Here is a 16108-nt window from a genome sequence, read left to right as displayed (position 1 = left end):
AAGTTTCTCAAAAGTTCTTCTGCTGTGCTTTACTGCTGGCATTGTTTTAGTTCCCATTTTTCTTGCTAAGCTGAAATAGTCATACAGCTGGGGTCCACCAATAATGCAACAGCTCATGATGTATGATTCCCACAAGAAAAGCTTCATTTGAAAAACAAAGTTCCAAGGAGGTTTATTTTACATTTAAATTATAGCTTTTTTATTATCCTTCTTTCCTAACAGCAAAATGAAAGAACATCTTTGTTCTGAGGCAGGCCCTCATGGCTACGCTCTAACTTTGAAATTTTTCTTCATTCTCTCAACTGTTCATGCAGCAGCTTATGCAACATTGCTACAGCAGCTCAGAACAGATATTAAAAAGTCATAGATTCTGGAGATAAAAATATTTTTAAAGAAATAAAATACACCTCAGGTGCAGCTGCTCTACAAGCAACAAAAGCACCCCATGAAAGAGGCAGGGCCATGCTCAGAAGGTGACAGAGCACAGGAAAGGCAGCCACCACTAAACCAACTTTCACACCTTTCAGCAATTCCTGCTTCCCTGTTTTCAATCCTGAGACAGTAATATAATAGCTGAGCTACCAACCTCCAACACATTATCAGTCACACACACTGCAGCAGCCCTAAGAACTGAACACTGTGTGAGAAATCACTGCAGAACTGTTTTCAGCAGTGAGGAAAATAGAAACCATGAAACAACACAGTTTCAAGGGTGTATCATACCTTAGTTCTCAGTGTGGAAAGTAGAAGATTGACAGTAGAAACTCTGTCTTCTTTTATTTCAGAGCGAAGAATAGATGGAATGAAATCTAAGAGGACATTTCAAATGTTAGGTTAAAATATGAAAACCCTTTTCATACTAAAACATTTCAGGGAATTCATACCCATTCCTCTTCCATGTCCCATTATTTATCTTGCTGTTATATTCCAGGATGAACCAAAAGGCAGCAGTCAGACGTCAGAAGAATGATGTGTCTGTGACTATGGTTATGAGCAAGTGATGCTGCCAAACCTACTCTCATCTTGACTGGTCAATTTGCCAACTTGCTGATTAACGCTGCAGCATCTGTCAGCTTTAAATACATTTTGGGCCCTGAAATGCCATACTAAAATTCAAGTAATTTCATATTCTTCCCATTGAAGCCTTTGTTATTGCTTCACTGAGTGATTCTCAAATGTTTGGAGGTTTCATCTCCAATTATGTGCATCACCTTTTGGCTCACCTGCGCATCTCAAAGTTAGACAACTTTCGTTTATACAGAACTTGGAGCTCTTACAGGGGAATGAAAGCCATCTTTACTGACTGGGCTGAGGTGTGCAATCCCCAGCCTGAAAGAACTAAACAGCTACCAGCACCTAAAGGAAATCAGCAGCCCTGGGGTAGCAGGAGCAAGAGAAGTAAATAATTACAGTTCTCAGTCCCCTGCCATAGGAGAAATTACTTGCTGCCAGCTAGTGGCTTAAGCACTTACTTTTAAACAGTATTTCTAGATCCCTTCTGAATTGTCTCATAACTTTACCAAGGGCCACAATTCACAGGGCAGAAAAGCAACTGAAGTACACCCTTTTCAAAAGAAAAATTAACGCAACATATCCACTGTGACTGTCTTATGAGCAAGGCTGGAGGCCATGATTTTTTTGTTTGTTTATTGACTTTATGACCTCAAAGCTTTTTATTAGATTTATGGGTTTTTTTAATCTGTGTCACCAAAGACTTTATTCTTGCAAAGTTTTAGCATATAGCATATTGTTCTCAAGCAGAAGAGGCTTACTTACTACACTACCAAGGAAGTTTAAAGCTTTTCAGATATTAAGAATAAAAATTTATATTTTTCCTTCTTATTAGTGCTCTCTACCTGGTCCACATTTTTAATTAGGTCATATATATTATCACCAATAAATGACTGTGCCTTAAAAACAAAAACCCAACAAGCAATTATGAAGTACCTTTTAATTCCAGAACCTGTGCCAAGATTGCATTGTCACCAGCAATGAGAAAGGAGAGAGCAAACTGAATATAGGCCATGCGGACATCTGGTCTCCCCTGGAAACATCAAAATTTAAATATAAAATGAAAAATGTTGCTAGCACACAGATTGTACCCAACTGCAGAATCGATAATGCAACTGCTGATTATCCCTAGAAGCACCATAAATGGGTAAATGAATCAACTTCTACAAAAATGTTGCATACAGCCACAAACATACATTTACATGCACTACATCCACAGCGTATTCAGCTAAAAATCTTCTTGCATTAAACAGATCACTTTTATATAAAATAGTAGTTCACGTGCTTTTCAATTCTCAATATATGAGACCACACCACAAATGTAAATAAAAAGGGAACATTAACAGCCGTTTCATGCCAAACCCTGCATCACTGAACTTCCGCACTTGTGCACAGCACGGTCAGTTCACAAAAAAGCCCATAAAAGGGGTGAATATAAAACTACCAACTCAGGCACAGTGGGAGCAGCGAAAGCTTGATCTATAACAGCACCATATGATATGAACATTGAATCATAAAGTTAAGCTGGAAGGGATCTTCAGGATCACCTCATTCCACGCCCTGCCATGGGCCGAGACACCTTCCACTATCCCAAGCCCTGCTGCTCCAAGCCCTGTCCAACCTGGCCTTGGACACTTCCAGGGATAGGGCAGTTGCTGCTCTGGGCAACCTGTGCTGGACAGCATCTCATCACCCTCATGGCCAAGAATCTCCTCCCAAAACTCAATGTAAATATACCCTCTTTCAAAGAGTCACCCTTTGTCCTACCCCCACATTCCCTGACAGAGTCCCGCTGTGACTTACAATTTTTTTTTAAACCTGCTGTGCAAAATTAAGCTGCATATAAAGAAGCCTGAAAGAAGATTCTAGGAAAACAAAAGATAAGGCAGCAGGGACTCATGAAAGGGCTGAAAGAAGAAATAAAAAGAAACAAAAAATATGTTGCTGTGAGCTTTGGGCCTGGTATTTTTGTGTTAAAAACTCATCTCTGATAGCAAGCTGTGACATAATTTCACTGAAAGCTGTACAAGACTAAGACCTTTTGGATGCTAGTTTCCTTGTACCTTACTCACATATTTACGCAGTTTGTGGTCAACAGACTAAACCCAAGCATTTAAAATTAAGGGTGGAGTTATTCCTGCAGACACCTCCTGCAGTGAAGTCAAAATCCATGGAATCTGACAATTCCAGACCTATAAAAGGTGGTTCCAGGGAAAAAGAGAGGTGTTTGGTTTTTTGCCTTCCACTTGATTGCATTATAAAGAAAAAGTCTGAATTCTCATCTCAGATGGCACAAACCCAACACAAATGCACACATTCACTCTGCAAGTAATCTTTAAAATCCAGAAACAGTATGTCAACATTGTAAACAATACTGGATTTATTATACACTTGCATTTGGAATGACACAAATATTCTTGTTCTAAATCACTTGACTGGGTCAATCCTGACTATTTTTAGCAAACAGGGAGGGAACAAGAGATAGTTTCTTCTGGAAAAAGAGGAGTGACTTTTTCTCTTCACTCACATAATCTTCTTAAAGATTTCCAGCTAGAGATTTAGAACTCTTGTTTATGTTTTCAAATGCAATTACTCTGTATTAGTACTGGGCAATATCCCCTCTCCAATTTCCATTTGTTTCAGTGGGACCAAACTGCAAAAAAAACCAAAAAAAACCCAAAAAAACCCCAAAAACACTAGCTTTCAGGAGTTTACTATCACTTTCACTCTGCTTTAGACATTAGAAGGGCAGTTCACAGCAACTGTAGATTTCCATTTTTCCATACCTTGTTGGAAACACATAAAGCATTTTCATGTGTCCAGTTAGGCACAGTCAAGGACTTCAGCCTGACACAGGACAAGGAGGGAGAGTTAAGCTCTTGCAGATGAAAATACAGCAAACATTGCCAACAGCTTTGCTCTATTCAGCTTTGCTCTGAATAGATGGCTAAAAAAGCTGGTGGAGCCATGGCATAGCATGCCATGGCATGCAGCACCTTAATTTACCTGTTTGCATCTTTTTTTCAACAATCCAGGCAGGTACTTGTTATTGAAGTCAAAATGACTATATAAGTCCCTTGCTGAATCCGCGCCCTGAGCCACCATCGCTGACAGCAGTGTAAGGCACCCTCGGCTCATCCTAAAAAAACAAAGCAGAGGGAAACCTGCAGGCTATTCCAGGATGACAGTTATACAAACCACCAAAACAAGAGATTAAAACTTAAAGTGAAAATAGAAGGGAAGTTTAACAATCAAAGTAATTATTTCAGGCAGTAATAGCAGCAGCTGGGAAAGAGGGGAGAGGGAAAAAGGAGAAGGAAATGCCTTTTTATATTCTTCCCCAAAATTAAGCAGTAATGTGAGGCTGGGTATTCCCTTTATAAACTAGTTTAAAAGGGAGAAAGTGAAAAAATTAACAACTTGAAGATAACCTGTTCACGGCAGTGGAGTTGGACTAGGCAACCCTTAATTATTCCATGATTCTATGAACTCCTGAATTCATAGAGGTTTGCCATTTATTTCAACGGGAATATGTCAAGGCCACTACGCACAAGACTGCAGACCTCCATCATCTGAACAGACACTACCATGAACAGATATATAATCTGTCCGTCGTGTTTCTGTCATGAACAATCTGTAAAAAGCCACATGATTCAAGCAGAGATCCCATCTAGACATAAAGATAACACCTCTGCACATCAAAGCGGTTGCACAGAAAATGCAGAGCATCTCCCATCAGAAATCTGCAGCCTCCTCTGTGCAGGTTCTAGGAGGATTTCTCCAGAACCTGCAATCTTTAAACATTTAATCAGAAGTTCATATGCTGCACAGCTTCAAAATTTGTTTCCAGTATAACTATTTGAGATGCTTTTGCCTGCTGCAAAAGGATCAACTGCACAGTGCAGGAAACACAGTTGTGTCGATGAACTGGGAAAGCACAGAAAGCCTTTCCAATTCTGCTCAAAGACTGAAAGATGAGTCATTGGCCTTGGACAAGCCAATTTCAGTCTGCTTTTTTCTCTGCTTTCCTCTTCCTCCCAGGTTTGTACTTAAATGTCTAACATTTGCAACTTCCTTCCCCTATCTACATGAGCATGAGATTTTTTTTGGTCTGGACTAGATAACACAATTATTGAACAACCTAAAACTACCTCAGACTTAAAGGACTGAAAAACTTACAGAAGAACAGCCAGTCTTCCTGACTTAAAAAAATACAGGGAAATAAAGCACTCAAGAGCAGCCCTTTTTGCCATCAAAGGAAGACTGCCCAGCCCTGTTCCATGCAATACATTTTACCCCCAAAATCAAACAGCATTAAAATAACAGGACTCAAGGTACCACCCATGTTAGCTCTCACTAGGACAGGCCCAACTGATGAAAACTATGGCTTCAAGAAAGTATCCTGCAGCACTGGATTGCTTGATATATCAGTTTCCACTTGGCAAAGACTTCCACAGGCAATTATTTTGTGGCAAGTGGAAAAGGATTATTAAATAAAGGTGGATTATTAGCAGTAAGTCAAGATGAATTTTGCAGCATCTAGTACAGTCCCTCCAGATTAACTGACAGAGATTCTCCACCAGAGCACCAGGAAGATTTACCTGTGATTTTCAGAATACAAAGCAGCATAGACCAGTTTCATATAGGAATGAATCAACTTTTTGACAATGTTCATTCCCACAACAGAAAAATGTGAGAGGTCGCTGGCTGTCCTCAGTAAAATGGCTTCTAAAGCTTGAAAGATTAACAGCATCTGCAGGATAAAAAAGTATGTTAACATCTGATAATATCAGGTAAGACTTGAAATTATTAGCTGAGCAAACAGTAATAACCACCACTGATAAAAAGGGTAACCCCATTCCAAGAGGAAAACTTCCACATATGAAAGTGACATTAACTTCTAGATTCTCTCCCAAATTAATGCTTCCTCTGAAAAGATCACTTTCAAGAGCATGTAGTCTCAAGGAATCAATGCTTTAAGAGACAATTGCTCCTAAGTGGACTAAAAAAATTTGAAATGTGCTGGAGAAAAACATCAGGGCTGTTCCAATCTTGAAATTAATTCCTTCCAGAAGAATCCAGAATCCATACAGCACTGGGGCTTTACCCATTACAAACATCAGCCCCTGTTAGCAATGGGATATTGAGGAAAGGCTGTCACTGAACATTACAGAGACAAAAATTATACTGAAAGGCAAAGAACAGTAAGTGATGGTTAAAAAGCCACAAAGTACATTACTACAATGTAAGCAGTAACATTGTACATTGTAAGCAACGCTGCACCAGCATTCACAGTGAAAAGTTATTGAACTCTTTGTTCATTCATCGTATTCTGACAAGGATAAATTGTGTCCAGCTGAAATAAGAAAAATTAAGTCAAGTTTACCACTGGCTTCCTAGAAGTACTGATGTATCAGGCAGATATCTAAAAACATTTACTTTCACTAGGCTACTTTTGTTTTGCTTTGCTTTAACTGCTTCTGTTGATCCCCTTATTTCCTTAAAGGCCTTTTGATAACATTTAAAGAACCTTAACAGCTTGATTTGGACAGAACTATTGGTTGCGTGTGTCATTAAATCCAGGAACATCTATGAACAGAAAGGAGCATCTCCCACTTGGTAGGTGCTTCTGCCACTGCTACTTACAGAAAAAAAAAACAAACCAAAACAAAAAAAAAAAAAAAAAAACACCACCAAAAATTTACAGAGTTATTTACACCATAAAGCACTATCTACTCATAAAACCACAGAATATCCTGAGCTGGAAGGGGCCTGCAAGGACCATCCAGTCCAACTCCTGGTGCTGCACATATACCTGAACAATCCCACCCTGTGCCTGAGAGCGTTATCCAAACGCTCCAGGACTTCTGGCAGCCTTGGCAGCTGTGACCATTCCGGCAACCTTTCGTTGGTTCTTCTCCACGGTGGGATTGTAGCCGCCAGTCCCTGAATGACAACCGCTATATCCAACTTACTTCACTTTCAGGCTTCCTTTCTCCGTCGAGAAGCTTGAATATCTCAGCACACTCCATGGAAATTTTCACGTATCCTTCCACGACATCGTACACTTGGGGCGATGGCAGCATCTTGGCGATGGACACGAAGGTCTCCAGCCCTGCAAAGCCACAGCGTCACCTGGGGCACCAGCGCCACGTGTGGGGCCCGCTCTTGGCCGCCCGCGGGCGGGACCGTGAGGGGCCAGGCCGTGCCCATGTGCTGCATCCCCGCCAGCAACGGCATCTGTGCCACCCCCGCGACATCCTCCGGGCCGGCCGCCTCAGCCTGGGGCAGCCCCTCATCCCGAAGCGGCCGCTTCAGCCCGGGGCAGCCCCTCAGCCCGAGCCGGCCACCTCAGCGCACGCCTCTCCCGCCCCGCAGAACCCCTAACCCTTGGCGGCGGCCGCGGGGTCCCGCAGCAGCGCCTTGAAGCGGGCGCCATTGAACTCCTCGTCCCGCGAGCCACAGGCACGCTTGGCGGCAGGCTCCCCGCTCCGCTCCCCGACCCCGCCGCACCGCTTGCCGGCCATGCCTAATCCGAACCCGACCCAGGCCCGCCCCGGAATTGCCGCCGCTTCCGCAGGAAGGGGCGGGCGGAGCAGGAGCGGCCCGGGGCCGTGGAGGCCCGGGGACGTGAGGTAGTGCTGCGGCCCGGGCCCGGCCCAGCGGGAGGGCTTTCCCAGCAACCTGTACCGAGGTGGACAAAAAAAGTTAAAAATAGTTGTCGTAGAATGGTTTGGAAGGGACCGCAGCGGTCATCTCGTTCCACCATCCATTCCCGCCCCCTGCCATGGGCAGGGACAACTTCCACTAGGCCAGATTCCTTCACGTCCTGTCCAACCTGGCCTTGGACACTTCCAGGGATCCAGGGTCAGCCACAGCTTCTCTGGGCAATCTGTGCCAGGGCCTGCTCACCCTCATAGCTGAGAATTCCTTCCCAATGTCCCATCTGCAGCAGCCTCTCATCCATCGCTGCTTGAAAGGCCAAGCGGTTTTCTGTCATCCCAGCTTCCCTGTCCTGCAGCTCCCTTTGATCCTGAACCAACACGGCTTAAACTTTGGAGTGGAAGGGGAAAGCACGGAGTGCTGGGATGCAGGGAGAGGAGAGAACTTCTCAGATACTCCTTTATTTCCAGGAAAGAGAAAGGCTTCAGGTGACCTAGCTGTGGCTTTCCAGTACCTGAAGGGGCCCACGGGAACGATAGAGAGGGACTATTTATAAGGGAAGGAGTGACAGAAGTTGCTTCCAACTGACAGAAGGCAGGCTTAGATTAATTAAAATCTAAAATCTTCCCTTGCTTTCAGCAAGAGTTATGCCAGGACAAGCACAGTGATGAGGAGGAATGGAAAAGCCTGTTCCAATAAACTGTTTCTTATGGAATGACAACAGTTGAAACAGTAGTGGAACATAGAGATTATTTCAGTAAGAAAAAAACAAAAAAGATCTATCCAAATCCAAATCAGGTTTTTTGGTTTGTTTTTTTGGGGGTTTTTTTTTGTTTTGTTTTGTTTTGTTTTGTTTTTGTCATATGTGCAAGTAGTAAAGGTGACATTAGTATCTTCCTGGGCTTTTTCAAACTGTTTGTTTGTTTGTTTGTGGTTTTGTTTTGGGTTTTGTTTTGTTTGTTTCGTTTCATTTCGTTTCTTTTTTTAGCAAAATACTGTAAAGAAAAGTGATCCAGTAAAGGGCAACATTCACAGCCATTCTAAGACAGGATGAACAAATACTTTCACGTTGACAGAAGATTCTGTGATGTTTTGAGAACAGAGGGTAGAACAAAATAAAAGAAGGTGAAGTTAGAAGATAGAAAAGGGTAAAGTAAAAGGAGTACATAAGACTGGGGGGAAAAGGGGGAAATGAGAAAATATGAAATCACAGCATCACAGAATCACAGAATAATGAGGTTGGAAGAGACCTCGAAGATCATCAAGTCCAACCTATGCCCTAACACCACAACTAGACTATAGCACCAAGTGCCAAGTCCACTCTTTTTTTAAACATACCCAGAGATGGTGATTCCACCGCCTCCCTAGGAAGACAATTCCAGTATTTTATTATTCTTTCAGTGAAAAATTTTTTCCTAATATCCAACCTAAACCTTCCCTGATGTAGCTTGCTTAACACTAGGTACAAGGGCTTTTTTTCAAGTAATTTATGAGAACAAAGCTAAAAGCATCTTACTGCTGCTAGTGACATCATGCTCCGAGCTCTGTTAATTCCTATTTCTAGGAATACTTAAATTTAACAAACTACATTCCAGCTATTTTTCTGCTTGTTTAGATGGCAGTTCCATTTGACATTTTTGGTGGTTTTCTGGATGATGGGAATCCTTTGTTTCAGCCTTACAGTTTTCTTGAAACTTAAGTTTATGCAGGTATCCAAATACATTTGCAATTCCAGAAACTGATAGGTACATAATATGGAAAGTAAATAGCATTGTCAGGAGGGAGTTGCATTGTTATTGAGGGGATGAAAAGGAAGACTAGAGCTAATAGAACTAGGAAAAAAGATTTGATTTAACACAGCTTTTAAAAGGCTCAAAGTACCCATACTGAGATCTTCGTGAAAGTCCTGGTTACCAGACTTAAAAGCCTGATAGTTACCATCACACTCTATTTCATAGTTCTAGTATTTTAAAAACTACTGCAGAAGGCTACTGAATTTTTTTTTTTTTTTTTTTAACTTGAAGTTCAATTATTCTCTCCCTTCACTGCCTGTGTAGCTGTTAGAGGCTTCCAGGAGGCTGGGTAAGCAGACTGCGGCTTTCACCTCCAGCCATGTCACTTCCCATGCTCTGCTGGAGTGCACTTTGAAGCCCATGTCCTTTTCCTTCTCTGTTATATCTGACAACTTTCCTAAGTGTTTTTTGGCAAGCAGCATTTATGGAGGGCCAGTCGAAGATCTCAGGCTCAGACAAAATTCATCTGCTCTGTTGTGTTTATATGTGCAACAGATGGGAGCAGTGAACAAGTCAAGCAGTAACTTCTGAGCCACACAGTTTTCAGTAAATCAAAATATTCTTCTGTGATTCTTGCCAGATCATCATATTCAAATTACACATTTCCCCTCTGGCATATTTTCAAGTCTGGTCCCTTGCATGAACCTCAGCTCTGCACCTTGTTCAAGGAACAGTTTTAGATGCAACACTAATTGAGCCAAGCGGCCCTTTCCTGCCTCAGCTGCGACCTCTGAAGCCTTTACTGCTCTGAACACAATGTAAACAGCCGAGCCCTAGCCCTGCAGCCCTGCTTACTTGCCTTTGCCTCCCAAATCTGAACCATTTTCTTCGCTGTGGGATCTTCACTCATGCAGTCCTGAAGACAAAAATCTGATTTGGCAGAAGAGGCCATATCTAATGCAAAGCTTCACCAAGGTTTCTCTTCTGATTTCAGCCTTAAACACTCCTGTTCTTCTCAGCTAGGCCCTGTCTCCAGCCTTTAGCCATAGATATTTGCTGTCCTATAGCTAATACTTGCCACCCCTCAGAATTAAGTCTCTTGATACACATTTAAATCACTCCCTAACCATTTCCTCATGACCCTTCCCAAACTCCAGGCCTATTGTCGAAGACCACCCTAGGTCACAGGGTGGCTTCGTGTGGTGGAAAAGCTTCTCCTCCAACCCGTGCTTCCAAAGAAAGGCTCAGTAGTCTCTTGTTGTTCGGTCTCATGGTTGTTTATTGCAAGTTGTCTAAAAGATTTTCTTCTTGGGCTGCTGCGGTTTGCTCAGCAGCTCAGGCAGAGCCACACACACACCCTGACATCCTCTCTGTCTCCTGTCTTCTTCTTCTCTCCCCCTGCCCAGGGCTGCTGCTATCTTTTATATGGTACATTACATATTACATGTTTACAGTTTTTCCCCAATACCTACTACCTATATTAAATGGTGCTTTTCTACTCTAAACCAATCTCTGAGTGCCAACATCATCAAGAACATGGAGGTAAGGAATAAGAAAGAGGAAGGACAGGACCAGCCAAAATCCCTCCATCTTAAGAAACCTCTGACCCCCATGTACAAAACAGAAACCCCCCTGTACAGGTGCTAAAACCCCCCTGTACAGCACTAAAAAAATTCTTCCCTCTACTTTATAACTACTTCTACTATAATATCTAAACTTCTGTGACTTCTTGTTCTTCCTCCAGAGTTGGTAAATCATTCCATGGCTCAAACCCAGAATCACAGCTGTTTCCAGCTGCCTGCCAGGGTCTCAAATGCTTCTGACCTGGGCCTGGAACCTCCAAAAATGTCTGAGGGACATTTTGAATTCCCACAACCTACAACCTCTCCCAACAGATGAGGGATTATCTCCGAGTAGGACTGCTGACAGACCTGTGCATTAGCCCAGCTTTATAGCCCATGCTAATCCAAGTCCAAATCTGTCCTGTAAACCCACTGGTGTTTGGGTACTGGAGCCCCAGTGAAAGTAACCCCTGCGGTGGTTTCACTTCAAGGCCATCTGTGAGTTGTGATCCCCTACCCTACGCTAGTAAGAAATGCATTCATTTCTTAAAATAATTTTTTCATGTATAAATTAACTACAGAAAACATTCAGAGGGAATGGATTTAATCAAAAATTCCATCTCTAAAACTGGATGTCTCAATGTTTGCTCTTAGTTTACTCAATTATTCCACAGAAAAGTTTCGTTCAGTTTTTCCCAAAATTTCAAGTGTGATATCTTCCTGCTTTCCAGCCTTTGACACTCTGAGGCATGGGACCACAGAAGGAGAGAAGGGTGGATGCTGCCAAGAGATGGGATATCAGGACCACCTCCTCAGCACAGCCTCTTGAGAATGGAATATTCCCAACACAGTCACTTCTCTGTCATCACATGTCTGAATGTGCCCTATACTCTCATGCTCCCTGCTCTGATCAGCCCAGTGCTACATCATACACTTGGAGACACAGTCATTGCAGTGCTTGAATTCCAGAAGTTTGGCATCGAGGAGTCCAGGTGATGTGCAAGGTCAGTGTATGAACCCAGGAGATGAGTGGGCTGGCAAGGCTGAAGTAAAACCACAACTTTTTTTACTCTAGATGCTGTAAAACAAAATCACCTCTCCTCCTTTTCTCCCTCCTCCCCCAGTCCCATAGTTATTTCAGCTGGAGTGCATGGAGTGTATTTTAGACCTGACTAATGGCAATTTATCTTCCTCCCACAAGGAATATTAGAGACGGTCGATAGGGAAGGATCTGCCAACAAGGCATTATGAACATCAGGGGTTTGAGTCAGAGCATGGTGTGAGTCTGGAACTGGGCTGAGTGCCCAGGTGCTGAAGATGGGTGAAAAGATTGGAAAAGAAGGGAAGAGGACAGAAGAGTGGAGAGGTCAATGAGCAGGCTGGGAAGAGCTAGAGGAGGCATATGCTGGAAGCACCTCTGAGTATCTACTGCAATTGTCGGAGTATCTTCTGTGTACTGAAATCCTTCCCACCTTCTACACATGGAATAATCTTCAAGCATCATCCAGTCTGAGTTAGTTTGACATAGTCACTGAGTCACAGAATTTACCAGGGAGCCCTTACAGTCCTGATAGGAAAAGCAGGCACTTACAAACACTGCAATATTATTTTCAAATTTTGTTATTTGCTTCTAATTTCACAGTGCTCAGGTCAAATTAGCCTGAGGTCTGGATCTCAAAATTATTAACTCTCACTGATTAGATATTGATATGAGCCACTCTTTTCTGAAACACTACCAGTTTTCCATGCCTTTACATACCTAACTTGAGAGACCTTGAAGGCTGATTATTTTCAAGGTTCTTGGAAAAGCCACAGTTTTTTCAGTCTTTTGACATTGATTCTGTGGCTGTAAAAAGCTTCAGTCTTGAATTTCAAGTACAAAATTGTTGCTGTGCAAGACTGGCCCCAGGCAGGCCCCAGTGGAAGCGCGGGGGAGGAGGGGAGAGGTGGGCGCCGCTTTCTCCTTCGGCTCTGCGTGGCTCAGCTTCAGCACGGGAACAGACGAATAGCGACACTGGTATTGGGTGCAGACACGTGTTTATTGAGGATGCCTGTTCCCCGAGACACTGGGGCACCAGCCGCATGGTGGGAGTGGGGGGGGAGACGGAGCTGCGGCCAATTAGGATAAGACAGGGGCGGGAAACCCCCGGGACCCCTGGAAGGCAGGAGACCCCGGGGGCGGGGGCAGCAATGGGAAAGGCGGGGGGGGGGGGGGGGCAGGTAGGGACCGACCGCGTGGAGAGGGGGAGGGGGAATGGGGGCCGCAACTCCCTCTTTGGGTTTACATAAAGGAAGGGGAGTTCTGAGTTAAAAACAAATTAGCAATGTTACAAATTACTGAGAAAACGTAAGTTGAGAGACATCGGAAAGTGATACACCAATCATAGTTACAATGCATGGGGCAAAAATCTTTTTCACATTACAATTTAAGATAAAGGGTACAAAATTATTATAAACACATTCTGTATTGAGGATGGAAGCAGGATTCATGACGCGATGCTCGTGGTTTTTGAATTCTAGCAGAGCTGAAGCAGCGAACGGCGATGTGGTTTCTCCAATTTGATTATTTGATTGTGAAGTTGGCATAGCATTGTGGGCAGTAATTAGAGAGGATGACCTTTCCTTCTATAAAATATAACTCAATCCAAGAAGTTATTTCCAAATTATCACAAGCAATGGGGAAAACTTGTATTGAAATAATGAGGTAAGTTTGGGCAAGGTACATTTAGGAGATGGGCTAGAGGGGTGAATCTGGGCACCACCATTTCAGGGGAAAGAAAACAGTGGAGCTCTGGTCCAGGTTTCCAGCTCCACTCCCTTCGAAGGGCCCTCCCCCCCCACACCAAAGGGGGAAAGCTCTCTTACAAAGGAAGGTCCTCTAACAGAGGGGCCCCTCCGGCAATCCCTTCTATCAGAGGTGGGGTCACAAGAAGGACTGAGGGATTAATCCAACCTCACCTCCCCCCCAATAGGGGCTGGCCACGCTGCAGGATGGTGCAGGGCCATTGGGGGTGGGGTGGGGCTGGCGGGAAAACGTGGGCGGAAGAGAAGCGTTACGGCGGGAAAATGGGATCTCTGTAGCGTGGCCAGTGCCATCTTGGGAGGGGGTGCCAGGTGCACTGCATCTCGCCCGGGAAGGCACAGCCAATGCATCCTCTAAGGGAGGATAACCGTGTCCGGCAGGGCACTTGGGGTGGCTCGGCCGCTGCCGTCCCCAAGGGAGAAGGCTTGGGGAAGTGTTAAGGGGGCGAAAACTACAGGGAAGTCCATGGGGAAAAGGGAAAGGGGGGCTTCACAGAAGCCGAAGGGGAAATCTACAGGAGAGACGCCTGACGCAGCTGGAAGTTGACAAAATGCGTGGATGTGAAAGGCCTCTCTTAGGATGTTAACAACTCTCCCATAGCTGACATGTTGCCATCTACAATTCTGTCCCATTGGTGTCCTTTCGACACCCCCTGCCCCCATAGCCCAGAATAGGGAGGAGAGGGTAGAAAAGGCAGCTTTCCGAGAAAGAGAAGGAGCTATCAAGCGTGAGTTACCTGTTGCCTTCAGGGGAGACAACGGCGACCTGGTTGCAAGAAGACAGCACGGCAGCCCGGCCTCGTCCAGGCTACTCAGGCAAACGACAACATGCTAACACCAATGTGGTGGACGGTCGAAATAGTTTATTATCTTATCTCATGGGTTTAAATAGTCTTGGGGGACTTTGCTACGTCAGCGGGGTCTCTCGGTTAGTCGGGAGTGGAAAACTACTGGGTTAGGTGTGGTTACATGCCCTGGGGGTGATAGATAATATGAAGCAGGGTGAGGGGGGAAGGGTCTTTCTTTCCGTCACATCCCGGGATCTTCCGTTCGCCTGTCCCTATCTACCACATCTCCCCTCTCCTTTGCATAAACAAAATGAGGTAGTCATAGATATAGGCACTGGAGTGAGGTACAAACTTGTAACTTGGTAAGGAAAGGGTGGTTTGGTAAACCTGAGTAATTTTCGCAAGGCGAGTCTCGAAGGCTTTTGCGACTGACTGTGTTTGCAGTTTTTGGTTTACAGCATTTGTTGCTGGCCTACGAACAGAATGTTCGCCCGTTCTAGACAGGCCTGAACAAACGAGACTAGTTTGTTCAGCAGGCATGGCCCTATGGTAACAGCTAAAAGCAGTATTGCCAGTGGACCTACCAGGGCGGAAATTAAAGTGGTGAGCCAAGGTGATTGATTGAACCAGGATTCAAACCAGCTCTGTTGGGTTTCCCTGTCTTTCTTTCTCTGAGCCAGTCTATCTCGGAGTTCTGCCATGGAGTCTTTAACGACTCTCGTATGATCTGCATAAAAGCAGCACTCCTCTTTCAAGGCTGCACACAGTCCTCCTTGTTGCATGAACAAGAGGTCCAGTCCTCGCCTATTTTGTAAAACTACTTCTGAAAGCGAAGAGACTGATTTCTCTAGATAGGAGATGGATTTCTCGATCCTCTGCAGGTCTTCGTCGATGGTCATTTGCAGCTGAGAGAGTCCGTGCTGCTGGGTTGTGATGGCTGAGACACCCGTGGCTGTGCCAGCTGCTCCCAGGCCGAGCAGCATTGCGATAGTTATACCTGTGATTATTTCTCTTTTGTGGAGTCTGTCAGGTTCCTCGAGAAGGTGGTATATCTCTTCATCTGAGTGGTACAGGACCCTAGGAACAATCAGAACTTGGACACAGAAGTCGATAGAGTCATTAAACTTGGCAAGGAACACACAAGGACTCACTCCGGATCGCTGGCAAACCCACATCCCAGATGCGGATGAGACCACCCACTTATTGGTTTTTCTGTTGGGCTTGACAACTTTAGTGCAGAAGTTGCCTTTCTGCTTTGCTAAAGTTGCATTGCCAAAACATCTGCCCTGTCCTGCGATTTGACTCAGGGTGATTCCTCTGTGGGGAGTGTCCCATCTGCACTGGTGGGGGGCACTGGCTGTGGAGTAACTGAAGGGGGTGTCTAAAGCAATGCCTTCGTAGAAAGGGGGTTTAACATCATAGCAAAGCCAACAGGAGTTAGTCAGGTTCGGTTTGGTTTCATTTAGGGTTAGAAAGGTAGCTTCTAGCATACGAAAGATTGGGTTTGGATCTGACTCAGTCATGCGGCCTATCCGGAGGGCATCTGCAA

At 44.4% G+C, this 16108-nt stretch overlaps 1 protein-coding gene across 1 annotated transcript in view; it reads right to left on the bottom strand.

Annotated features, from left to right (window-relative positions):
* Nucleotides 1-7827, bottom strand: part of URB1 (URB1 ribosome biogenesis homolog) — a 43427-nt gene extending 35600 nt beyond the window's left edge. The window contains 7 exon segments of the mRNA XM_030264927.4: nucleotides 724-809; nucleotides 1948-2044; nucleotides 4018-4150; nucleotides 5613-5764; nucleotides 6987-7126; nucleotides 7400-7550; nucleotides 7553-7827. Coding sequence (XP_030120787.2) covers nucleotides 724-809; nucleotides 1948-2044; nucleotides 4018-4150; nucleotides 5613-5764; nucleotides 6987-7126; nucleotides 7400-7550; nucleotides 7553-7780 — 987 coding nt within the window. The 5' untranslated portion in view covers nucleotides 7781-7827.
* Between the last annotated feature and the right edge of the window lie 8281 nt (nucleotides 7828-16108).

The sequence above is a fragment of the Taeniopygia guttata genome, chromosome 1 (assembly GCF_048771995.1).
Source record: "Taeniopygia guttata chromosome 1, bTaeGut7.mat, whole genome shotgun sequence".
Classification (NCBI taxonomy): domain Eukaryota; kingdom Metazoa; phylum Chordata; class Aves; order Passeriformes; family Estrildidae; genus Taeniopygia; species Taeniopygia guttata.
The sequence above is the reverse complement of the archived record's forward strand: the minus strand, read 5'-3'. Positions and strand labels throughout refer to the sequence as shown.